At 50.1% G+C, this 24,109-nt stretch overlaps 2 protein-coding genes across 3 annotated transcripts in view; one reads left to right on the forward strand and one right to left on the reverse strand.

Moving 5' to 3' along the window:
- HDHD3 (haloacid dehalogenase like hydrolase domain containing 3) overlaps nt 1-23,937 on the reverse strand; it is a 169,322-nt gene extending 145,385 nt beyond the window's left edge. The window contains exons 1-2 of the mRNA XM_082697023.1: nt 23,152-23,937; nt 20,813-21,862 (exon numbers count right to left, since the gene is read on the reverse strand). Of these exons, the coding sequence (XP_082553149.1) occupies nt 20,946-21,701 (756 nt within the window). The 5' untranslated portion in view covers nt 21,702-21,862; nt 23,152-23,937 and the 3' untranslated portion in view covers nt 20,813-20,945. The remainder of the gene's footprint in view (nt 1-20,812; nt 21,863-23,151) is intronic.
- Nucleotides 310-19,086, forward strand: BSPRY (B-box and SPRY domain containing). 2 transcript variants are annotated; one of them, XM_082697006.1, is made up of 6 exons: nt 310-528; nt 4,011-4,109; nt 11,834-12,064; nt 13,181-13,206; nt 16,764-16,888; nt 18,093-19,086. In XM_082697006.1, the coding sequence occupies exons 1-6, from the start codon at nt 352-354 to the stop codon at nt 18,617-18,619; spliced, it is 1,185 nt and encodes a 394-aa protein (XP_082553132.1). In that variant the 5' UTR covers nt 310-351; the 3' UTR covers nt 18,620-19,086. The 2 variants fall into 2 exon arrangements, with proteins under 2 accessions (XP_082553132.1, XP_082553133.1); XM_082697007.1 differs by having other exon boundaries at nt 13,184-13,206.
- Nucleotides 23,938-24,109: the final 172 nt, after the last annotated feature.

Consider the following 24,109-nt stretch of genomic DNA (forward strand, 5'->3'; position numbering starts at 1 on the left):
GTAGCCCATCATAAAACGCTTTAAGGCGCTTACCAAAAGTCTGGCGCTTAATAAGTGCTCAATTAAGTTTGCTACGGTCACATTAATACTCGGAGTTTTACGGTTGTCCTAAAACTAACACGCATACATGGCGACTTAATTCAGCAGAAAAATCACAGAGCTGGCTGAGGCGGGCGGACCCCGCGCGGGAGTCCCGGCGAGCGCCCACCCGGCGACAGCGAGGGCAGGCGGGCAGGAAGCCGGGGTGGCCAGCGCGCCCCGCCGCCTGCCCGGGCCCGGGGGCGGGGTCGCGGAGGCCCCGCCCTGTAGTCACCTGCGGCAGGTGGAGCGCGCGGCGCGGGGCGCTCGGCCATGTCTGCGGAGAGCGCGGGGCCGCCGTCCGGGCCGCTGTGCCCCGAGCACGGCCAGGCTCTGAGCTGGTTCTGCTGCTCCGAGCGACGGCCCGTGTGCGCTGCCTGCGCGGGGCCCAGCGGCCGCTGCCGGGGCCACCGCATCCGCCGGGCGGAGGAGCGCGCGGAAGAGCTGCGGGTGAGCCGGCGGGGGCGCCGGAAGGCGGGGCGGGGGGAGGAGAGCGGAGGCTCTTGAAGGGAGGGGACGCCGTGGCGGAGCGCCGAAGGGGACCCGGCGGGGACTCGGCGGCAGGTCCGGGGCCCAGGCCCCGCGGGGGTGCTGGCCGTGGAAGTAGGCAGTTAAGGGTGGGGCCTTTGGAGTCGTGGGGACGTGAGTTCGAATCCCGCCTCCTCCCCACCTCGCTCGGAGTCTCGTAAGTCTCAGAACCTCAGCGCCCTCATCTGTAGGGCAATAATAGCGCGCACTTATTGGGGTGGTTGTGCGAGAGACCCAAGATAATGGGGGAAATGCTCTGTAGTCTACCACATAGTGGCGGATCCAGCTGCCCACTCTTCCTCCGTTGCATCTGTTGAGGGGTGAGAGCCAGGCCTGGCCTTGGGACATAGGCTGCTGCAAGTCCCGCCCGGGTGGAAGCTGACCTGAGATAAAGCCCGGCCCTCCTCCCTCCTCAGCCCCTGGGCTCAAAGCCCCTCCCCCCGTCCACCCTTCAGGTTTCCCGGTGAGGTGATTTCTTTTCCCTTTCGGGGTTGGCCTTGACTATACTCCAAACTGGCTCGACCTGGGTAAACGGAGGGGGTGGGGTGGATCTCAAGAGGTTCTTGTTAGATCTCTTCCCGTAGAGTTCCTCCTCACCTCCACTCCAGTTACCTCCAAGCTGTCACCTTCATCACCACCTGCCCCTGATCTGACACTGGGGAGTCCAAGTTACCCTGCGTCTTCGTCCCTCCTTCCATCCTAGTTGCGGTCCCTGGGGATTTCCTTGCAATTTGATTAAGCCGCTTGGTTTGCCCAACCTTACCCGAGTGCTCTGCCCACCTGTGAGGCCTGAGGGCTCTCCCTGGGGACTCAGACTGCAGGGTAATAAACACACCTAGCTGACTGGCCAGGAGGGATTCGCTTACTCAGTGACACACCCGAAAGCTCCTGGCTGGTCCTACCTGTCACCGCTACCCATCATCCATAGTAGTGAGGAAAATAGGCTCAGATAATGTGATGTGATAAACTTGCGTAATGGTGGAAACTTTGCAAGTGCCATAGCACTTCAACGTCCATCATCTCACTCCATTCGGACCAAACTTTGGAAGTGATAGCCTACCTCCATTTTACAGATGAGGAAACTGAGGCCCAGAGCAGACCGATCACTCCTCCAAGGATTCTAATATTCAGGAACTGGATCAAAGGAATCATTAACTTGGTCAGACAAAACCACCTCTTGGTTCAGCGGAGGGAGGAAGTGGTGCGAATGGGTGTGAGAATGCAATAAAAACTTAAAAAAAAAAAAAAAAAAGTTGCCACCAGAGCAGAATCCTAGTGGTGGAAGGGCATGAAGGCTGGGGCAGGGTGTCGGGGCAGGTGCTTGATTCGGAATGCCTCTGTCCAGGGTGTCTTCCCGGAACCCTACTGAGGTCCTAAGTATGTTCACCTCTTTGCGTGGAGGGAGGAATTTCTTTACTTCTCTTCTTTCTCCAATTTTGAGTATCTTATGACATTTACATACTCCTTCTGTCATCCCTCTAGTGGCAAAGAAATTTTGCCCCAGGGAAAGATGGTTAGCATTCACAACTTCTCTCTTACCTTCATGGTTCTTGTCCTGTTGCTTTTTCTAAGTTACACTGGGTTTCCTTCATACTCTGGTGTGTGCTGATCACAGCTTCCTCGAAGCAGCTCCGTTCTTTTACTCAGTATTTGGAGCAGAGAAGCATCAGATGGAATTCCTGACTGTGGGGCAGGAAGGATATGCAAGGGTCTCCTAGAAGAGGAGCCCAGCTGCCTTTTGGCAGACGGAACCGGGGCAGAGCTCTGAGGGGAAGCCATGGAGGAGCTGTTGGCTAGGAAGGAGTCATGTTCAAGCTCCTGGAGAAATGGAGTAGAAAAGCAGGCGCCTGGCAAGTCACCTCTCTGGGGGCTTCAGTGTTTTCATTTCTAAAAGTCTCCCCTGCTCCCCTGGGGGAACGCACCCAGCTCTGGCAGATGTGAACCGTGGCACCTCTTGTGGTCCCAGAAGTGGATGTTCATTCATTCAGCAAATATTTATCCAGGGCCTCTATGTGTAGAAGAAACTTTCTTCTAGGTAGTGGCCCATAGCGAACAAGTCAAAGTCATGGTGCTCGTGTTCAAGCCATACGGGGAAATATACAAAACAAGGAAACACACCCAGAAGATACAGGCAGAGGTGTGATAAATGCAAGAAAGAAAAATAAGCAAAGTAAGGGAATGGGCTGTGAGGGTGGTCAGGAAGGGCTTCTGAGGAGGTGACCCTGAATGGAGTGGGGGAGGGGACTTGCATATAAGTGGCTATACCCCTTTATATATCAGGAGACTGCTGGCTGCCTAGGAAGCAGCAGGTGCAGAGACACTGTTGTCAGAAAAAGTTTGGTGTGTTTATGGGACAGAAAGAAGGCCAGTGTGGAGAGTGCTAGGAGGTGACATTGGCACAGTAGGCAGAGTCCCATCAGACAGGGCCTTGTTGGGTAAAGTGGGATGCTTGATCTCACTGTGAGTGTGCTGGAGAGCCATTGGAGGGTGTGGAGCAGGGACGTGACTGGACCTAATTTCTCTCCTGTGAGAGATAATGGCTGTCTGGGCAGAATAATAGGAGTAGAGGTGACCAGAAGTGGCCAGAGGAGAGAGAGAGAGAGGAAAAGAGAGGAACTGCCGAGTCAGGGCTGATAGGACTCACTGAGGGATTAGATACATGCCGGCTTGGAGAGTAATCCCAGGGTGTGGGGTTGGGGTAAGGAGGTTGATGATTGCTAAAGAATGGGGACATCTTAGGGAAGGGCAGTTTGAGAAGCCATGTTCTTCTGCTGAGGTGTGGGAAGCCAGGGAGCTGGGTCAGAAGGAACGCTGAGAGCATGTGCAGGAAAGTGATTATGGTGATGGATCACGGATTTTAGGAGAAGGAGGGAACTGAAGCCACAGAGTGGGTGATGGACATTGAAAAGTGGTAAGACTAGAGGCGCCTGGGTGGCTCAGTGGGTTAAGCCTCTGCCTTCAGCTCAGGTCATGATCTCAGGGTCCTGGGATCAAGCCCTGCATCGGCCTCTCTGCTCAGCAGGGAGCCTGCTTCCTCCTCCTCTCTCTCTCTCTCTGCCTACTTGTGATCTCTGTCTGCCAAATAAATAAATGAAAATTAAAAAAAAAAAAAAAAAACAAAGAAAAGTGGTAAGACTAACGTTTGGGTGGCCTCAGCTGAGCTGAAGGATGGTTGGACTGGGGAATCTAGAGTTAGTCATCTGGAAGGATAGAAGTGGCAGGGTGTGGGCCCCTTAAATGAAGAATTTGAGAGTGCTATAGTTCTCAGTAATAGCAAGGTCTGGGATGTGACCCTGGGTGCAAGTGGCTGAGGTGGGATAAGAGGGGGGAGATCACTGGGATGGTGGGATGGAGAGGATGGATCAACATGGAACCAGACACCATGGGTGTCCTTTGCATTGCAGAACAGGATCGTGGACCAGTGTGAGAGGCTGCAGATTCTGAGTGCCAGCATCACCAAGTATGTCGCCGAGGTCCTGCCAGAGAAGAACCAGAGAGCGGTGGTAGGTAGTTCTTCTTCTCCTATGCTCCGGACTCCTCCTAGGATAAGACTCCAGCCTCCAGAGTGTGGACCAGTCTGGGATCCCTTCCCAACCTCACAGACTCACTGTGCTTGCTACTAGCAAAGCTGGATGCCCGGGAAGGTCGGTTTCCCATCTCTCTGAGCTGTGCTCTTACCATCTGGGCAGAGAAGACGATTCCTGGGACCACACTGGGGGCAAATACTGCTGGAAAAGGACTTTTTTGGGGTAAAGGATCAGGAAGGGTAGCATTCTTCCACCATCTGAGTATGTAGTCGTCAGCCCCTAAATTAGAAAATAACCTCTGGACTTGGACGTGGAGTGTTCTTTACAACAATCTTTATGCAGTAGGTGGCAGTTACAGTCCTATTGACAGATGGGGATATGGGTCACCTAGAGGTTAACTGACTTGCCCCGGGTCCACAACCTCCTGCCAGAGTCAGATCCAGGGCCTGGATCTTCTGACTCCTAGGCCAGTGCTCCTTCTGCGACCCCCCTCTGCCGATCCTTTATCTAATTGACCCCACTGCCACTGCCACCTCCTCACTCTCAGCTATGCCCCTCACGGGTCGGGACTGTGGATTTCTTTCAGGACATGCCATCCTTCCTTCCCCAGCATGGACAATGGTGCAGGCTTGGCACGGTCTTAGTCAAGGTTCTTTTGATTGTGTAGAATGAAACCCAGTTGAACTAGCTTGCGCAAAAACAGGGAATTTCTTGGCAGGATACAGAAGCCTCTAAGAACCTGAAGGAAAGAAGAAGCTGCCAGGAGGCCAGGCAGCTCTTCTGTGCTCAGTCCTGCATCTCTTAGCATGACCATTCCTCCCTCTCTCTCTCTTTTCCTTCATCCTTTTTATTTTCTCACCTTGATGGTGCTGGCTATGGCCCCAGTACAATATCAAAAGAAGTAAGGGTAGCAGATGCAGACTTCAAAGGGTACACTCACAGTGTTTCGCCGTTTAACGTCTGTGAGCACCCACCACATACCAAGCACCATTGTGCTCTGTGCTCGAGATTCCACAGTGAACAAAACATATGGAAATTCCTGTTTTCCTGAAACTTACATCGTTAGCCGGGGCAGGTGGTTGGGTAGGGGAAGGCCAATAATTAAATACATGCTATGTCAGAAGGTCGAAGGTTTTATGGAGAAGTTCAGCACAGGAAGGGGGACATGCTTGTTGGGAACGGGGTTTGTAATTGCATACGCTGTGATTGGGAATGACCTAAGTAAGGGTTGATATTTGCACAAAATTTACAGAAGGTGAGGGAACGGACCAGATATCTGAGGGAGAGTTCTAGAAAGAGGGAATGGCAAGTGCAAAAGCCCGAAGGTAGGAGTGCACCTGGCACATTGGAGGAGCAGCAAGGGGGCCTCTGAGCTGGAGGCAGAGTGAAAGAAAGCAGCAGGAGGTGACGTCCGTCTGAGAGGCAGGGTATGGGGGGAGCTGCATAGTATCCTCGCTGGCCATACAGGGGCTTTGCGTTTAGTTTAGGTAAAGTCGGAAGTCTTTCGAAATTTCTGTGCACAGTAAGATGATATGACTTAAGATTAAAAAGGAACACAGTGGGGCACCTGGGTGCCTCAGTCAATTAAACGTCTGCCTTCGATTCAGGTCATGATCCCAGGGTCTTGAGATTGAACCCGCATCAGACTCCTTGCTCAGTGGGGACCTGCTTCTCCCTCTCTCTCTACCAGCTAGCCCTTTCACTATCTCTCCCTCTCTCCCTGCCGTATAAATAAAATAAAGTCTTTAAAAATAAATAAAAATTTAAAAAATTAAAAATTAAAAGGAAGACTAGCTACTATGTTGAGAAGTGACCATAGGTAAAAGCAGGGAGAATGATTAGTAAGCTGGTGTCATAACCCAGGTGAAAGACAAGAGTGGTTTAGACATGAGTGATGGTGAGAAGTGTCTGGATTCTGTGTTTGTTCTGAAGGGAGAAACAGCAGAATTTGCTGATGGATTGGATGTAGGCAAGAGAGAAAGGTATAGGAAGGGGGGCAGGATAACCATTAACTTTTTTTTTTTTTTTTTCTTAAAATGCCTTGATCTGAGAACTGGAAGGATGAGGTAGCCATTTACCAAGGTGGGGTAAGACCACATGTAGAGTGATGGTTGACAGGGGAGATTAGGTGTTCAGATGTGGATGTGTTAAAGTTGAGACGCCTGTTAGATATCCAAGGGAAGATGTTGAAGAGGTGGCTGTGTAAGTTGGGAGAGGGCTAGGCTGAAGACAGATTCCTTGAGTGTATAAATGAGTGATATAAACTGAAAGCCACAGGAAGGGATGAGATCACTAAGTGATTAAGTATAGATAAAAAAGCAGGTATCCAAGGACGGAGCTCCAGAGCACGGTTAACCATTAAGAAGATAGAAGGATAGAAGGAGGGTGCCTGGCTGGCTCAGTTGGAGGAGCCTAGGACTCTTGAGCTGAAGGTCATGAGCTGGAGCCCCACATTGAAATTAAAAAGAGGAAGAGGAAGATGAAGATAGGAGGAATCAGCAAAGTCGACCAAGAAGGCGCAATGAATGAGATAGGAGTCAAGCTAAGATGTTGCGTCCACATAAGAGGTTTCAGGGAGGTGGGGTGTCAAACATTGCAGAGGTTAAGTAAGGTGAGAAATGAGAGTGGGCCATTGGATTGAAAAACAGGTTCATCAGTGGAGATTATGATGGAGGGAGTGTCTTGTAGAGTGGTGGAGTGGAAGTCTGATCCGAGTGGGTTTCAGAGAGAACAGAAGAGTAATTCGCAAGAGTTGGCACAGCCAACACTTGAGGAGCTCTGCTGTAAGAAAGGAGCTGAGAAATGGGATGATAGTCGGGGGGGATGGTATTGGATCAAGAAGGTATTTTTAAGATGGGAGAAATTATTCTGTGTATGCTGGTAGGCATCGTCTGGTAGAGAGGAGACAATTAATGGTGAAGGAGAAAGGGGGAAATGAAGAGGTAACTGGAGTTAAGAGCCTGGGCATTCACGCGCTGAAACGGAAGGCAGAGTGTAGGGGCGCACGTGCAGATACATGGGTAGGTGATGGGCAGAGCTTGTGTAAGTTCTCTTCTGATTGCTTCTATTTTCCATTATTTATCATGTTTGCTGCAGGCTCTTAATGATGCCATTGGTCAGTTTATAGATATGCTTTATTCCCCATCAATCAATTGCCAAACATGACAATACATTAATACATGCTAAACCATCTTGAATTCCTTCTAGTAAGCTTGATCATAAGGTTTTTTTTTTTTTTTCACTTTAAATTTTGAGGTAATTGTAGATTCACATATAGTTGTAAGAAATGATCATAGAGCCATATCCCCGGGGCCCTTTGTCCAGGTTCCCCTAATGATTACAGGTTACCTAACTGTATAGTACAGTATCATAGCCAGGACATCGACATCCGTACAACCCACCTTATGCACATTTCAGCAATTTAACCTGCACTCGTCTCTGTGTGTGTGTGTGTATTTAGTTCTGTGCAGATTTATCTCATGTAAATTCGTGTGATGTCTCCCACAGCCAAGATAGAGAACAGTTCCATTGTAAGGGTCCCTCGTGCTACCTTCTTAACACTGAGCTCCCTCCTCTCCTTCCCCTTATGTTACCCTTATACAAAATTTCTAAGGTCGGATTGCTAATCTTAGTTTGGGGTTTTGGGTGTGTGTTTCAGGATTTTTGTGTCTATACTCAAGAGTGAGATTAGCGTATGAATTTCATATTTTGCGTAGTCTTTATCAGATTTTGGTATTGAGGTTCTATAAATCTTATTCAATGAGTTGGGAGCTCTCTGTTTCCACTGGAGGTGTTTGTGTTAAGACTGGAATTATCTGTGCCTTGAATAATTGGTGACACCTCCTGTGAAACTAGCTGGGATGGTGTTATTTTTGCAGGTGAATTTTTTTTTTTAAGATTTTATTTCTTTATTTGACAGAAAGATCACAAGTAGGCAGAGAGGCAGGCAGAGAGAGAGGAGGAAGCAGGCTCCCCGCTGAGCAGAGAGCCCGATGAGGGGCTCAATCCCAGGACCCTGGGATCATGACCCGAGCCGAAGGCAGAGGCTTTACCCACCCAGGCACCCCTTTGCAGGTGAATTTTAACTACTGATTCATTTCCCACCATGACTAAAGGGTTCTTTCTTTTTCTTTGGTTTTAGTAATTTTTTTCAGATAAATTATGTATTTTGTCTATTTTTAAAGTTAATGGCATAACGTTGTTCTTAATCTTTTTTTTTTAGATATTTATTTAAGAGAGAGAGAAAGTACAAGTGGGGAGTGGGGGAGGAGAGAGAGGGAGAAGCAGGCTCCCCGCTGAGCAGGGAGCCTGAGGTGGGGCTCGATCCCAGGACCCTAAGATTATGACCTGAACCAAAGGCAGAAGCTTAACCAACTAAGCCACCCAGGTGCCCCCCTAAGTTTTTCTTAATCTTGATTAAAGTTGCCACTAGCTTGTCTATTTTGTTAGTCTTTTCAAAGAACCAGCTTTTAGTATGTTGATCCTCTCTTTTGTATCTCTTTTTAAAGTTTATTTTTTTCTAGTGATCTCTATACCAAGGGGCTCGAACTCACAACACCAAGATCAAGTCACATGTTCTTCCAACTCAGACAGCCTTAAAAAAAAAAACTCATTATTATTTCCTCTTATCTTTTTTTTAAAGATTTTATTTATTTATTTGTCAGAGAAAGAGACAGAGAGAGCACGAGCAAGGGCAGTGGCAGGTAGAGGGAGAAGCAGGCTCTCCACTAAGCAAGGAGCTGATGCAGGACCCAAGTTGAAGGCAGACACTTAATTGACTGAGCCACCCAGGTGTCCTTTCCTCTTTTTTTTTTTTTTAATTTTATTTATTTACTATTTACTTGACAGAGAGAAAGCACAAGCAGGGGGAGTGGCAGAGGGAAGGCAGATGCCTAACCCACTGAGCCACCAAGTCACACTTAGGCATCCATTCCTCTTATCTTCATAATTTTTTTCCTTCCGATTTTTTTGGGGGTGGAGATATATGCCATTGTTATTTAACTCCCTCGGCTAAACACAGTCTATTAAATGTAGACTGTCTTCTTTCTCAAGGTCAGCATTTAAGCCGTATATTTCCATCACAAATGTGATACGATATATTCATTCAGTTATAAGTATTTTTAAATGTCCATGATGATTTGTTATTTTACTATGTGTTATTGGAAATAGGTTTTTAAATCTCCAAATGTATTTAAATGTATTTTTAAATTATCATTGTTTTTTTTTTCCAGTAATTTCTAACTTAATTTCATTGTAGGTCTGCATATCAGTTGTTTGAAATTTGTTGAGACTTGCTCTATACCCTAAAGCATGGTCACTTTATGTAAATGTTTCACATTCAGATCTTTTCCATACTTACTAATTTTTTTATCTACCATATTTACTGAACGTTGGCAGGGAGCATTTATAATTTCATATCATGCTGTAGATTTGTCTATTTTTCCATATAATTCTGTCTTTACTGGGCTCTTAAGTTTAGAGGAGTGTAAAATTCTAAAATAAATGCCAAGCTGCATTCAGGGCAATAGAGTCTGAGTTCTGGATTACACCGGTTTTCAGTTTCCTTTCCACATTTGGACTCCAGGGGATTTCCTTTACTTAGCTGCCAGAGCAGCTTGACTTTTAAAAGGATGCTTTGGGCTATTTTTCCAGCATTTCTGTGCTTTGTTTTAGGATACTGTTTAGTTTATTCTGGCATATCTTTGGAAAAGGAAATTTTTTTTTACTCTGTCGCGCTTTACCAGGAATGAGTCGAGAAATGTGTTGAAATTGATTACAGTCTTCTAGTGAAAGAGTGTCTGCTGCATCTTGGGGCGGCGTCTGTTCTTGGTCCTGCTCACAGACGTAGTACAGACATGGCTATGGACACCCACCCCTGTGGGCGAGCAGCAAGGTGGGATAGAGAGAACAATAGCTAATGTTGTTGAACACTTCTGTGCTGGGCTTTGTTCTGTTTACTTTGTATATATTAACTCATTTAATCTTCTACAATAATCTCATAAGGTAGGTACTATCATTACCCTCATTTAGCAGATTAGAAAACTGAGGCATAGGGAAGATTAGTGTTCAGCATCCTACGGAGAGTAAGTGGATCGGTTAAGGTTTAAATCTAGGCACTGTCTGTCTCTAAAGCCTAACTTCCTGGGGCGCCTGGGTGGCTCAGTGGGTTAAGCCTCTGCCTTCGGCTGAGATCATGCTCTTAGGGTCCTGGGATGGAGTTCCATGTCTGGTTCCCTGCTAGGTGGGGAGCCTGCTTGTTCCTCTCCCTTTGCCCCTCCGGGCCATGCACTGTCTCTCTCTCTCTCTCTCTCTCTCTCAAATAAATAAATAAAATCTTAAAAAAAATAAAGCCTAACTTCCTAACTCGTGTTTTATGTTGGCTCAGGGAACACTGAAGTTGGAGTCAGAACTAAGTCGTGGGTTCACTGAGGCCACTTAGGTTCACTCTCTTCCTGTCCCCTGGGCAAATCATGGGTCTCAGTTTCTTCTGTAAAGCAGGGGTCATTACCCCCTTCACTGTACAGAGTGGGTCTGCACGGGCAGGGCACAAAGAAAGCTGTTGACTCTCCTCAACATTCGGCACGAAAGAGACTGCTCTACCTCTCCCTTGTCTGGCAAGACTGCAGGTGTTTCATGCGACATTTGGGGAGGATCAATTGTCAGATGGCACTGGGGGAAAGAGAATCGTGTTGCACTGAGAGTCCAAACAGCTGGGTTCTAGTCCCAGCTCTGTCCCTGACTTGGCCTATGAGCGCTACCAAGAGATTTTTGACTTGATCAGAGGGAAACTTTCCCCTCAGTCATTCAGTGACTGTTTGAGGACCTCCTGTGTGCTAGACCCTGTGCTGACTACTAGGAGAGCCATGTTAGCTAACCCAGAGGGGATGGCATACCTCTGGCATGAATAAGAAGTCTACCACGGAAGCCATTGGAATGGACAGATTTAGGAAAGAAGATTTTTTTCATTCAGACATAATCAGAATATTGACTGGACTACTGTTGGCATGGATCCTATTGATGGGGAAGACTTTGTAGGGCCTTTCACTCTGTAATTCTCTAATTCTCTGACCTTGATCCCTTGGCCTTGGTATTCTCGACTATGAAATAATTAGTTCTAGTTGGTCCCTAGACCGTGCCCAGCTCTTCCATTCTGTGATCCTAAATCTAAGATATGACCTGGTTGTCTGAATCTCACATTTCTTTACCCTAAACCATATTTGGGAACTCTCCTCTTTTTATTTTCTTTTTCTTTTTTTTTTTTTTTTTTGAGAAGGTATAACTTCTTTTTTTTTTTTAATTAACAGATAATGTGTTATTTGCCCCAGGGGTACAGGTCTGTGATTCATCAGTCTCACACAATTCACAGCACTCACCATAGCACATTCCCTCCACAATGTCCATCATCCAGCCACCGCATCCCTCCCACCACCCTCCACTCCAGCAACCCTCAGTTTGTCTCCTGAGATTAAGAGTCTCTTATGGTTTGTTTCCCTCTCTGGTTTCCTCCCATTTCATTTTTTCCTCTCTTCCATATTTGGGAACTCTTAAGGCTGGAATGGCGTAAGCACTGTTCCTTCCACGACTGTGCCTGTGCCAGACATGGCTAATCAATCCCAGCACTCCTTCCTACTGAGCCCAGATCCTCTTAATCTTGACTGGGGCTTGGCTAGGACCCGATTCCCTGTGTTATCCCTCACCAGAGCACGGCCAGCGCGGCGCGGGAACTGGTCATCCAGAGGCTAGGTGTGGTGAGGAGTTTGTGTGAGAGCGAGGAGCAGCGGTTGCTGGAACAGGTGCATGGTGAAGAGGAGCGGGCCCACCAGAGCATCCTGACACAGCGAGTCCACTGGACTGAGGCGCTGCAGAAGCTCGACAGCATCCGGACCAGCCTGGTGGCCATGCTCACCCATCTGGATGACCTCCAGCTGATTGTAAGTCAGGCAGGAGTGAGGACACAGCCAGTGGACCAGACACCCCAAAGTCTAAAACATCCAGAATGTGTATTGGTAGGAACTGGGTAGATAAGGATAATTCAGAGCAGGGATGAGGCAAGGAAATAAAAAGGGAAATAAAACTAAATGGATTTTTTTTGGGGGGGGGCACCTGCTAACCATTCTTTCAATAGTGAGTAAATATTTGCTAAGTGTCTACTATGAGCCATTGTGCCCTGGGGTGGGGTGACAGGATACAGCTGTTAGCGCCTCACAGCCTTCCGAAGCAGAGGAATACCTAAACTGATAGCGGAGAGTTATGTGTTCTGGCAGAAGACATCACTGGGAGACAGAGACCCCGCAGTCCAGGCTTGTAGGTGGCAGGGGTGAGGGGCAGCTTCCTGAATGAAGTACCTTTGAAGCTGGTGCCTGACAGGTAAAGAGGAGCCACTACATTGAAGGAAGTGGGGAGCTAGAGACAGGGCTAAGAAGCAGAGGAAGGGAAAAGCCCGGGGATCCCTAATTGGACTGCCCAGAAACGACCGTGGGTCATACTTTCTATAGAGATAAGTACTGCAGAGTACTTTCTATAGAGATGCAGATGCTTGCGGTTTTAATGGGACAGTCTGATGTGTGAGGAAATATGCCAGCAGAGAAATCAGAATGTGGAACAACAGAGCTGTTCTGCCATTCAAGTAGAGCAGTTTCCATCGCTGCCCTAGATTGTGCCTTCACCAGGTCCCACAGCTTCCGCGTCAGAGCACATTCTGTCCCAAACTGGGACGGTCCCAGGAGAAGAATCAGTAAGCGTCCCAGCCATCCCAGAGCTGGCAGTCTGCGGGGGTGGCAAGGAGTTGGTAAATACGGGGTCCTGTGAGGGAACCGCAGGATGCCCCGGGGTATGGGAGCCAGTGATCCAGGCAATCCATTCTCAGTGTGCAGTGAGAGCTGTGTGAAGAGCCCAGAGAGCTTTGCTTGGGGTCTTAAAGCAGGAACAGAATGCTTTGTCCCAGAGATTGCCCACATGGCACCCTCCTTGCCAGTCGAACATACTTAAGTTTTGACTTCCTGCTGAATTCCTGGTCCCCAGCCTGATTCTGTTTTCTTTTCTTACAGCAGAAGGAGCAGGAGATTTTTGAGAGGTGAGTATGGCTCCGTCATTTGCCTGGGCAGACGTGCAGACTGTTGCCCGCAGGCCTGTAACTAGTCTGTGGCATTCAGGCTCTGCTGGTCTGGGGAGAAAGCCCACTGTGTGCCGTCTGGCTGCGCGCCTGTCCCAGAGCCATGAACGGGGGTCTTCCTGCACCTAACTTGGAGACCTGGTTTAGATCCCTGGGCCGGGGTCATAAAAGAAACACTTAGCGGGGCGCCTGGGTGGCTCAGTGGATTAAGCCACTGCCTTCGGCTCAGGTCATGATCTCAGTGTCCTGGGATCGAGCCCCGCATCGGGCTCTTTGCTCAGCGGGAGCCTGCTTCCTCCTCTCTTTCTGCCTGACTCTCCGCCTACTTGTGATCTTTCTCTCTGTCAAATAAATTAATAAAATCTTTAAAAAAAAAAAAGAAACACTTAGCAATGGGAGGCTTGCCAAGGGCTTTCTGAATGTTATCCTGCTACAAAATCTCCAGTCCCCTGTTGGAGTGTTTTACACCCCCCCCCCACCATCTACAGATGAAAATACCGAGGCTCAAAGAAGGGCAGGGACTTGCCTACGACCCATAGCTGGGGTGCAGACCCACACCCCACACCTGTCCCATCACCCTTTTCTCTGCCTCAGTCCCCCTTTCCCTGAGAAAAGAATCTTTGAAACCTAGGTGTGCATTACCACCGCTCACAGTTTGCATTTTAATGAAGCAGTATTAAAAGCACTTCACCAGGCTCTCCCAGGTCCTGAGAGGCTGGGAGCCAAGAGCCCGAGGAAGTGGCCAAGAGGATGTAATTTGCCAGGCAAAGAAATTAAATTCTTGCAGCTTCTGTGAGAGATTTCAGAGCTATATCTGGGGAGCACAGCCCATTCTTCTTAGCTGTTTTTATACTTAAATTTCAACAGTAATACATGTGCATGGGAGAAAGAGAAAACAATGCCATCAGTATAAAAACCACTGAAAATTTAAAATGTCTTGGGGCGCCTGGCTGGCTCAGTGGGTAGAGCATGTGACTCTTGGTCTCAGGTTTGTGAGTTCAAGCGCCACACTGGGTGTAGAGATAATTTAGGAGAATTTTTTTTCCCCCATTCCCTTCCCAATCCCATTCCCTGGAGGTGATCAGCTTTAACAGTCAGTGATGTATCTTGTGGGACTTCCCTATGTAAACAGGGTCACGGGAGAGTATGATTGGACTTGTCGACCTCTAAAAATATATATATATATTTTAACACACTAGGGATTGTTTTACTGCTTGCTGTTCTATAACTTATCAGGCTCTCTTGGAATCTCTCCGTGTCAGTATGTATAGATTTACCTCACTCTTTGGCAAGTCTGTGAAGGCTCCCCTGGTGTGGATGACCCCAGCTTTATTTTACGATTTCCTTTAAAGGCTTGGCTTATTCCTACTTTTCCCCTCTTAATCTTTCCACACTTCTGCTAGTCTTCTCTTTCTCCTTTATCTTCTTCATCTTCCTCTAAAACCATCCTGTTTTCAATTTTAAGCTGTTCTGGTTTTTGAAAAAAAAAAAAAACTTAATCTTTAAAAATTTTTTTTAAATTTTGGTATTTTGGTATGTTTCAAATGTAGAGAAAAATTGGAAAATAGTATAAGGAGTTTCACCTAGAAATTCTAATTGTTAGTATTTTGCCACATCTGCTCTCTTTCTTGGTCTGTTTGTCTCTTCCTTCCTTTCTATTTAACAAATGAATATGTGGCACTAACTGTTTTCTACCCTATTTGAGAGTAAGTTGCAGAAAGTGAGACTTTTTAGGTCTAAATACTTCAGCATCTTTCTTTCAAGAACAAAGACCATCTCTTACATAACTATAGTGTCACTATTAAGCTCAGGAAATTACTGTTGATGTGATACTATTATCTAATACACAGTCCATATTCAAATGTTGCCAGTTGTGCCTGCAAAGTTCTTAACGGTGTTTGGTGTGGTTTTTGTTTTATGTTTTTTGTTTCCTGATCCATCTGGAATTCCTGATTTAATCTGAAATTTATTCCTTAGCCTTTAAAAATAACAATAACGGCAAAATACTTAAAAAAAAAAAGATTTTAATTGTCAGAGAGAGCAAGAGTGAGAGCACAAGCAGGGGGAGCGGCAGGCAGAGGGAGAAGCAGGCTTCCCTGCCAAGCAGGGAGCTAGATGGAGGATTCAATCCCAGGGCTCTGGGATCATAACCTGAGCCGAAGGCAGATGCTTACCCGACTGAGCCACCCAGGCATCCCCACGAGTTTTCCCTTCTGAACCATGAGGTGCTGGACCAGCTGGTTGTCTAGACTCTAGCGTCTGCAACTGGCCTCAGATTTGCCTTGGCTTGACTCAGCACTGCCAACATACGTTCCTCTTTTCTCCCCGCCTGATGGCTGGGGCTCCTCCAACCCCAGATGCAGTGCTTCAAGAAAGTGGCAACAGACCCTCTCTTGTCCTGACCACAAAGAGCCTTTGTTACCAGAGCCTGCTCTCAGCGTTTCTAGGGCTCTGTTCACCTTGCACTTCCCAATCCAGGCCAGCCACTGGCAGTCTTGCAAAGGGCTTGCATCCATGAGATGTGACCCACTCTCTCTCCCTGCTCCTTCATTATGGGCAGAGTCAGGAAATTAGGGAAGAGTGTGCTCTCAGAACCCAGTTCAGAGATCTGCAAAGCTCCTTGGCAAACCCTTATTTTGCCCTATACCGCTTTGATCATTTTCATTTTAAATCAAGGGGAAAATTACGTTTAACAGTGCCTGGATGCCAGGCTGGATTTGTTCTGTTTTTGCCTGGAGTCAGGACTTGAACGCAGCTCCCCTTTTTAGCTGAGTGCTTTCTTTGAATCTCTTTTCTTTCCTGTCAAATGGGATAACAGCCCTCTTCCAGGTTATAGCAAAGATTACGCGAGAATAGAGGGAACTGGATACTTAATAAATGGTCATTCTCCCCTCCTAGGCATCTTCTGTTCCTATATTTCCTCCAGCCCAACCTAGTGCCCCTGTGAGCTGAGGAGAGGTGACTATTGGGAGCAAAGCACTGGAACCAATTTATGGTTCGGATGATAATTGATAGTCCCTTCTTGTGGGATCCCTCAAGGATATTTGCATTTTAAGAGCAGAGGAGTGGCTGTACCTTCTTACTGAACCAGTAGGTTTTGGAAGGAGGCAGGGTTATCACCACATAGGACGGGGGGGGGGGGGAGCTAGTGCATGAGTGGCTCAGGTCCCGTCCCTGCTCTGCTGCTAACTTAGAGACCCAGCAGGTTGTTTCTCCCACAGAGGGGACCAACTCCAAGTTCTAATACTGGCACCAAGTATTTACCTCCCTGGAAATTGTCTGCCTCACTGGAATTAAAGCCCCTGGAGGGGGTGCACAAGGGGAAAGCCCAGCTTCCTGTTTGGCTCAGGCCTCCTTTTAGGGGGCTCTTGTGTGGGGCCTGGCTGCCAATCTTGGTGTCACCCTCATGGGAAGATGATTTTACTCCTGTCCCTTTCCCATCATCCTATATGGATCCAGATCCATTTCCAGAACCTTCCTGAACCTGTTTTTTGTTTTGTTTTTCTCCCCTCCACAAGGACCGAGGAGGCAGAGGGCATTTTGGATCCCCAGGAGTCGGACAAGTTAAACTTCAATGAGAAGTGCATTCGGAGCCCACTCCTTACCCAGCTCTGGGTGACAGCGGTTCTTGGGTCCCTCTCAGGTTAGGAACTGTTAGGGCCCAGCGCCAATGGGAACAACTGGGTGGCTGGCTGGGGTGTGCTGCTGGGTCACACCGGGGAGCAGAACATTTGGCACGGCAGCTAAAGCAAACAGTGACACTAGATGAGGCTTGTCATTCGTAAAGCCAAGGTGCTGGACAGGCTTGGGGCAGCTGGGTCCTTCCTATGTCCAGACCAAACTGCTCTGAGGGCTCTAAGAAAAATCCGGTTCGTGTAAGTCCCAGCTCTGTCCTGCTCGAATGGGACAGCTTGGTATTATTTCTTGGAAACCGAGTTTCTCTTTAAGAAGGTACAAGTGCTGGAGGGCATGTGGAGTGAGAATTGAGCTGCCTAGGTTTGCCTCACTTACTCCCTCACCAGACACTGACTCAGGCCAGCTGTGGCCTGGCACCGTGCTGCGTGCTAAGGCCATGGGGCTGAATGCGGCCCGCCCTTCTCCCTGCAGGGATGCCCACTCAGTGCGGAAGTTCTCCAAGCAGCACCCCCCAAGCTAGGTGGCAGCTTCTGTGCCCCTGGTTGGAGTGTTTGCACAATTCACAGAGAGGTTAGGGTCATGGGTTGACTTGTTCCTCAATTTGTAGCCCTCCTCCCTTGTGTGTCAGCCTTCAATGTTGAGTTTAAGCTCTAGCTCGTCCTCTCTGGATTCTCTTATCAGAGAGTGCCTGATTTGCCAGCAGTCCCATTTCGTGAGTTGTTGCAAAGTACAGATCTGATGCTTCCTAGCTCCCAGGGGCCGTGCCCCAGGGACAGATCCCATCTGGGGGCCGCAGAGAGGCTCAACGGGAATGCTCTCTGATCAGTGCTGGCTGCTGGATATGGGAACAAAATGCCAGGTCTTCATTCTGCCCTGCCACCAACTAGGTGTGTGACTTTGGGCAACTTGCTTCCCTCTGGGCCCTCTTTCCAATTTACACATGAGGGTCTCAGACTAGTAAGAACTATCATCACGGCCACAACCTGGTGAGCACTTACAAATGCTCGGCACTTCAGATCCTCACGCCCACCTTGTGATAAGTCCGACTGATTCCCATTTTACAGATGAGGCGACTGGGGCTCAGAGAGAGGAAGTGGCTTGTGCGAGGTAGCGCACTGCCAGGGAGTAGGGAGGAAGCCCTTTGCAGCCTGATAGGGTTGGGTTAGGGCTGAGGGTGGGCCTTGGGTGACTCGGAGACTTCTTCCTGGCAGGCACGGAGGACGTGCGTATCGATGAGAGGACCGTCAGCCCCTTCCTGCAACTGTCAGATGATCGAAGGAGCCTGACCTTCAACGCCAAAAAGTCCAAGGCCTGTGCAGATGCCCCAGAGCGCTTTGACCACTGGCCCAATGCCCTCGCGGCCACGTCCTTCCAGGCTGGGCTGCACATCTGGATGGTGAACGTCCAGAACAGCTGCGCCTATAAGGTGGGTGTGGCCCTGGGCCAGCTGCCCCGCAAGGGCTCCGGCAGTGACTCTCGTCTGGGCCACAACACCTTCTCCTGGGTCTTCTCCCGCTACGACCAGGAGTTCCGTTTCTCACACGACGGGCAGCACGAGCCCCTGGGGCTGCTGCGCTGCCCCAGCCAGCTGGGCGTGCTTCTAGACTTGCAGGCGCAGGAACTGCTCTTCTACGAGCCGGCCTCGGGCACGGTGCTCCACGCCCACCGCGCGCCCTTCTCGGGGCCCCTCTTCCCAGTCTTCGCGGTGGCCGACCAGACCATTTCCATCGTACGCTGACCCGCGGCCACCAGGAGCCCCAGTCTAGCCCCTGCCACGCCTCCAGGCCGTGTTCCTACCCAGCGGTCTCTTCCCCAAATGTTGCCCCTGCCCAGGGGGCTGCTTGCGGAGGGGGAAGGGTCTGTCCTGTTTCAGGTCTGGCTTCAGCGGGGACCTGCTGGCTATCTGTGGGGAGCCTGCTACCCCCTGGGCCTTGGGCTCCCAAATCCACCAGGCATTTGCCCCTCTGAGGGCATCTTGTTCACTGCGTCATGTCTGGCATCCAGCACAGGGTCCGGTGCCTACTGGTTGTGCAATAAATATTTGGCGAGCGAACGGCTGGATGGAAAGGTGCCTGGGTGTGTGGTAGAGTCTTTCGAGACGCACCGCAGGGCGACCTGGGGTGAGGCCTTCAGGCCCCACACAGCTAACGGAGTAGGAGGGCCCCACGTAGGGAACATGTATGTTAGTAAAGATTGTAAAAGGTTGAGTGTCTTCCATGTCCTCTGTGGGTGATCGCACAAATCCCCCAAGTGTTAGCTCACATCTTAAGAGATGCAACGGCTAGAAAAGAGAGCCCTTCCTCACCCTCTTCCGCCCGCCCAGCGCAGCACACCCAGCCAGACGAGCCTTAAGACGGTCCTGGGCCCTGCATTGCTGGAACCAGGGCAAGCCCCTTCCTGCTCTCTGAGGTCACGTTACAACAGTGGTCCTCACCATTCCTGTTTTATCTAGGAACAAAGGCAATCTTACCTACAACTTCAGGCCCCTGGGCTCAAAGATCAGTGTCAGAGCCCTCCCCGCTCTTCAGTTTGCTCAATAATTTACTCCAAACACTGGGTAGATCAAATCCAGCCCACAGACCGAATGGCAGCTTTTTTGGTTGAGATGACTTCTGAGGCCCTTGCAGCTGTGACAGCACAGATCACAACCCACATCCCCACTGCCCGCTACTTAGGAATTAATGTCACCTGGGCTTTGCACCAAACCCAAGGAAGAGAGACCTGGAAGTATGGCCTAGTCTGAGAAGAGCCTCCCTGTCCTCACGTGGGCACAGTCTCTGCCCAGAAAGCTGGGTCAAAGACCATCTTTTTACTCGGCACCTGAAGGCCCCCCTTATGCCTTGCTCCCCAAACTGCCCATCTAACTCAGGCACCCTCAGTCTGCAGTTCATGGCCCTCCTGCCAGGAATGCATCTTATTCCTCTGCCCACTGAATGTCACCGCAGTTCGGGGCCACTCTGGGCCCTCCCTGGCTGTTGGCACCAGAACACAACACCGTGTATGTGCCTGGCAGTAGGCAAGGAATAGAAGAGTCTGGTAAACACCAAGCAGGTGTGAGAGGACAGGAGTGTGAAGAGGGGAGAGGCAGGAAGTGATATGGAATTTTCACAACCCAGCCTGCTTCTTGGGTCTCCAGTCATTTCCCCCATGTGTCCTACACCTGCGACCTCAAGCCCCGGTCCCTGTTCCCTGTGCTCTCCTACCTTCATGCTAACACCTATGACCGGGGTGCCCTTCAAAACTGGCCTCCTGTAGAACACCTTCCTTGGTCTCCCAGGATCTCCACTGCACTGTCTCAAGGACACAGCTCTCTCCTTGCAAGTCAGTGCTCAATCCAAGGGCTTTGGAGTCCAGCACTCCTAGATTGGAACCCGGGCTCTCCCACACGAGCTGTGGCCTCAGGCAGGATCCTTCACTTCCAAATCTGTTTCCCACTTATAAAGTGCGGGTCCCACTACCTCTGCCCATTAGGTAGCTCTGAGGGTTATACATGCGTGTAAAGGACTAAAATATGGCCAGCATGAATGATGTTTCTTCTCGTGATGTAACTGGGGTGCTCCTTGTCTGAAACCTTGCTTATACTATATGGTCCTAGAGGACATATCCTACAGCATAGCTTAGCTCTCCAAATTAAGTTTTCCAAACTAAGTTCCTCTGATCTCCTGCTTCCCAGGGGGACTTGAACAGCCTTCAGAGCCCGACTGTGGGTCTCTAGAACCTGTTTCAATCCTAAAAGTTTCTTGCTTTTGCTGTTTTATGTATTAGGGCTCTAGTAAGATCTCCCATAACAAGGGAGGGCCCTGCTGCTAAAACAAAGTTTGAATGTGCCTGATTCTGAAGGTCATTGGGCCCTCAGTGAATCTTGTAGGCGAGGAGGGTGGGAAAGACACAGGTGTGATAAATAAACCACGGCAGAGGCGAGAAGCAGGGCTCAAAGGGCCGTTTTCACAGCTTTATAGTCAGAGCGCATTTGGACGCCAGAAGGAGAAGGGCAAAGGCCAGATCTCAGGAAGGAAGGCGCTCTCAAGCTCCAGAGTTTGCTGGAGCCACTTCCCTCATCAGACTCAAAGTTCCAGAGGTGAGCCCTGCAGGCGGTCAAGGGCAGGCAGGAGATGGGACAATGAGGGGAGGAGGCATTCTTGGGGTATAGAACCCTTGACTGCAGGGTCCAAAGGCTCTGGGCCAACCACCAGGAAGCTGTGCATACCTACAGCCTGTGACCCCTTATAATCACAGTGATAACTGTCCCCAATATGGGCTGCTACTGCCGGGTCCACTCGAGCAAGCCGCAAAGCCTCGTGGAAAATCCGCGGGTCAGGCTTGGGCCAGCCGGCAGCCTCAGAAGTCAGCACAAAGTCAAAGTGTTCCCGCAGGCCCAACCCCCTCAGGATGCCCTCCAGTCGCTGGTCGAAGTTGGAGACCACCGCCAGCCTCAGACCTCGTTTTCGGCACCCTCTCAGGGTGGCCTCGGCCCCCTCCAACACCTGCCAGGTGCCGGGCTTACAGAAGTCCTCGTATAGCTGCTCAGCGATGGGGGCCACAGCCTGGGCATCTGGAACGCCCGCGAGGTGGAAGGTCTGTGAGACCACATCCAGCCACCACCGGCGGGAGGTGAGGCCTTGGCTCAGGCCGTAGTTGGGGAAGCTGTGGCTCTGAGTCCTGTAGGCCTGCCTGAAGGCGCGTCCCAGAGTGGCGGCCTCCACCTCCAGCCCGTGGGCCCGGGCCTTGGTGGCATATTCTTCTCCCACGGGCTGGCGCAGCCGGAGCAGCGTGTCCTTCACGTCCCATGTCAGCAGTCGTATCTGTAGCCGATGTGCCATGGGCCTATCAGAGGGGGGCAAGTCCACCCCGAGTCTGCCAGCGGCTAGAGAGAAACTGAGCCGGACGAGACCACGCCCCCACCCTGTACACCCAGCCTAAAGGTCCTCTCTTTCCAGGCCTCGTGGGTCAGAGCTGTAGCACTTCCTCAGAGCAGAAGATCCTGCAAGGAGACGGCAGTGAGGTGGAAGTTCAGGCTTTGGAGTCAGAGACAGACTGGGTTCAAATTCTGGCACCACCCACTCACTGTGTGACCCTACGAGTGTCACTCTCTGAGTCTCTGTCTCCTGACTAAAGAGGAACACAATGTGCCAACCTCACATGATTGTTGCATTAAATGAGATCATCCATTCATTCCACAAATTTCTGGGCACCTACTATGTGCCAGATGCTAGGGAACAGGATAGATTTCCAGCCCTCCTGCCATTTACATGCATTAAAGAATAAGAGACGCAGATATCAAAGAACTATATAAACACTGAAGTATAACAAAGTCAACGTGTGCCATAAGGATATAAACTTCCTAAGTGAAATTTCAGTGGAGATCTGAAGAACGACTATGCAGAAAATGGAGGTGGTCAGTGTTACTGGCGTTAGAAACAGCAAGTGCAAAGGCCCTGAGGTAGGTCAATGGCAAGTCTGCTGCTTTGGGTAGACAGGGCCTGCTGTGGCAGGGCCTTGTTGGTCAAAGTAAGGAAACAATTATGATTGTTATTACTATTGTTAACGATACCAAAGACACAGGGTCCTTGCAGACCATGTGACAGACCCCTTGTTTATCAGGGAAGACTGAGCCAGAGAGGGGCAGATACTAGCCCAAGGTGCACAGCCAGCACCAGATCCCAAACTTCCAGTGCTCCCTTCTACTGCATCATGCTTAGACAGATTTGGTTTTTAAAACAATCTGATTTGGGTAGATCGGTACAGAACAAGGCCAAAGGCAGACAGAGCAGCCAGGTCCTGTCTCTAAGCCTCAGGTTTACGTCTTTACGGGAGGTAGCAAGCTCTGCCTAAGTGGAGAGCCAGTAAAAGGATTACTGACTCTATGCCCAAGAAACAAGTCCTCAGCCTGTTGTTCAGGGACTGGATGTAGCTTCTTGTCCCACACAGTTGATTCCAGACAATCTCAGGGTAGTTGAAACCTGAGGGTCCAGAACACAGCCAAGTTACTGCTAAGGAAGGGAGTGGCTGGTGAATCAGGGGCAAGCCGTGGAGGAAGTCTGACAAGGAAATGAGTTTAAGTCAATCTGGAAATTAAGGAGAGCCATCCAAAAACCCTCTCACTTTCCTGGTGGGTAGATGGAGGCCCAGCGAAAGCCACGCAGGGAGTCACTGACACAGCTAAGACTAGAGCAAAGAGCTTTGGCTCCCGACCGACAGCATTTCCCATTTCTGGAAGCTGGGGCTGAGCCTCTGGGCTGCAAGCCTAAATTTCTCGGCCTCCCTCCTCACCTCCAGGGCTCGATGGCGACAAAGTCCAGGTAGCCCGCTGTTAGAGCGACATCTCTACAGCTGCCGTTTGCAGCGTGACCTTGGGCATGACGTGGCCGCGGCCTGCCTCCTGGGGCCCCTTCCCAGTTCCGGCGCGCTCCGACCGCTCCGCGCGGACCCCGGGCCCCCAGCCTCCCGGGATCAGGGCCCAGCTGGACCGCAGAGAAACGGGCCCGAAAGAAGCCGCAGCCGCACGCGGTCTAGAGAGAGCTGCGCAGGCGCTCCGCCGCCCCGACGGAGCAGGAGGCCCGCCCCCTCGTGGCCCCGCCCCGGCCTCGTAGCCCCGCCCTGTCCCCGCCCTCCCCTTTCCTCCTCCCCCTGTTCCCTTGTCTCTTCCCTGCTACAGCCCACTCCGTTCCCTCCCGTCGCACTCTCACCTGCCACCCCGCCCCTGGCGCCCTAGGTCACCCGCCTTCCTGGTCCTTTCCGTCTCTTTCTCTGCCGGAGCGTGAGACCCACACCCTCTTGTTGCCTGTCCCGCCTCCTCCGCTCTGCACTCCGTATCTCTGGGTTACCTTGCACCCTCCCCTCCCTTTCTGCCTGCCCCGCTCTCGCCGTCTCTCTCTTTCCCACCTTTCTGCGCTTCCTCCTTTGTCCTCCCAGACCCCTCCGCCCTCCTCGGATCCAGACACCCCTGAGAAGTCCTAGGCTGACTTGGGAACGAGGGAATCGGGGTCCCGGCCTGGCTTGCTGAGTGCTGTGTGGACTTGGGCAAGGCGCTGCCCCTCTGTTTTGAGTCTCCAGTTAGTATTGGAAATAATTACTTTCATTTGGAAACTTAGTAACCCAAGACATTCTGCTAAGGGTAGAGTCCTTTGCAGTAATCTAGCTTTTTTTTTTTTCTTTTGATATGAAAATAATCATCTTCAAAAATGTTTTAAAATACAAAGTAAAAAGCGAAAGCCCAATCTCACTCACT

Source organism: Mustela nivalis (assembly GCF_964662115.1).
Source record: "Mustela nivalis genome assembly, chromosome: 13".
NCBI classification, from domain to species: domain Eukaryota; kingdom Metazoa; phylum Chordata; class Mammalia; order Carnivora; family Mustelidae; genus Mustela; species Mustela nivalis.

Coding starts and splice junctions, on each gene's coding strand:
- BSPRY (XM_082697006.1), top strand. CDS start 352: ATGTCTGCGGAGAGCGCGGGGCCGCCGTCCGGGCCGCTGTGCCCCGAG. Junction 4,110..11,833: donor AGAAGAACCAGAGAGCGGTG/GTAGGTAGTTCT, acceptor ATCCCTCACCAG/AGCACGGCCAGCGCGGCGCG. Junction 12,065..13,180: donor TGGATGACCTCCAGCTGATT/GTAAGTCAGGCA, acceptor CTTTTCTTACAG/CAGAAGGAGCAGGAGATTTT.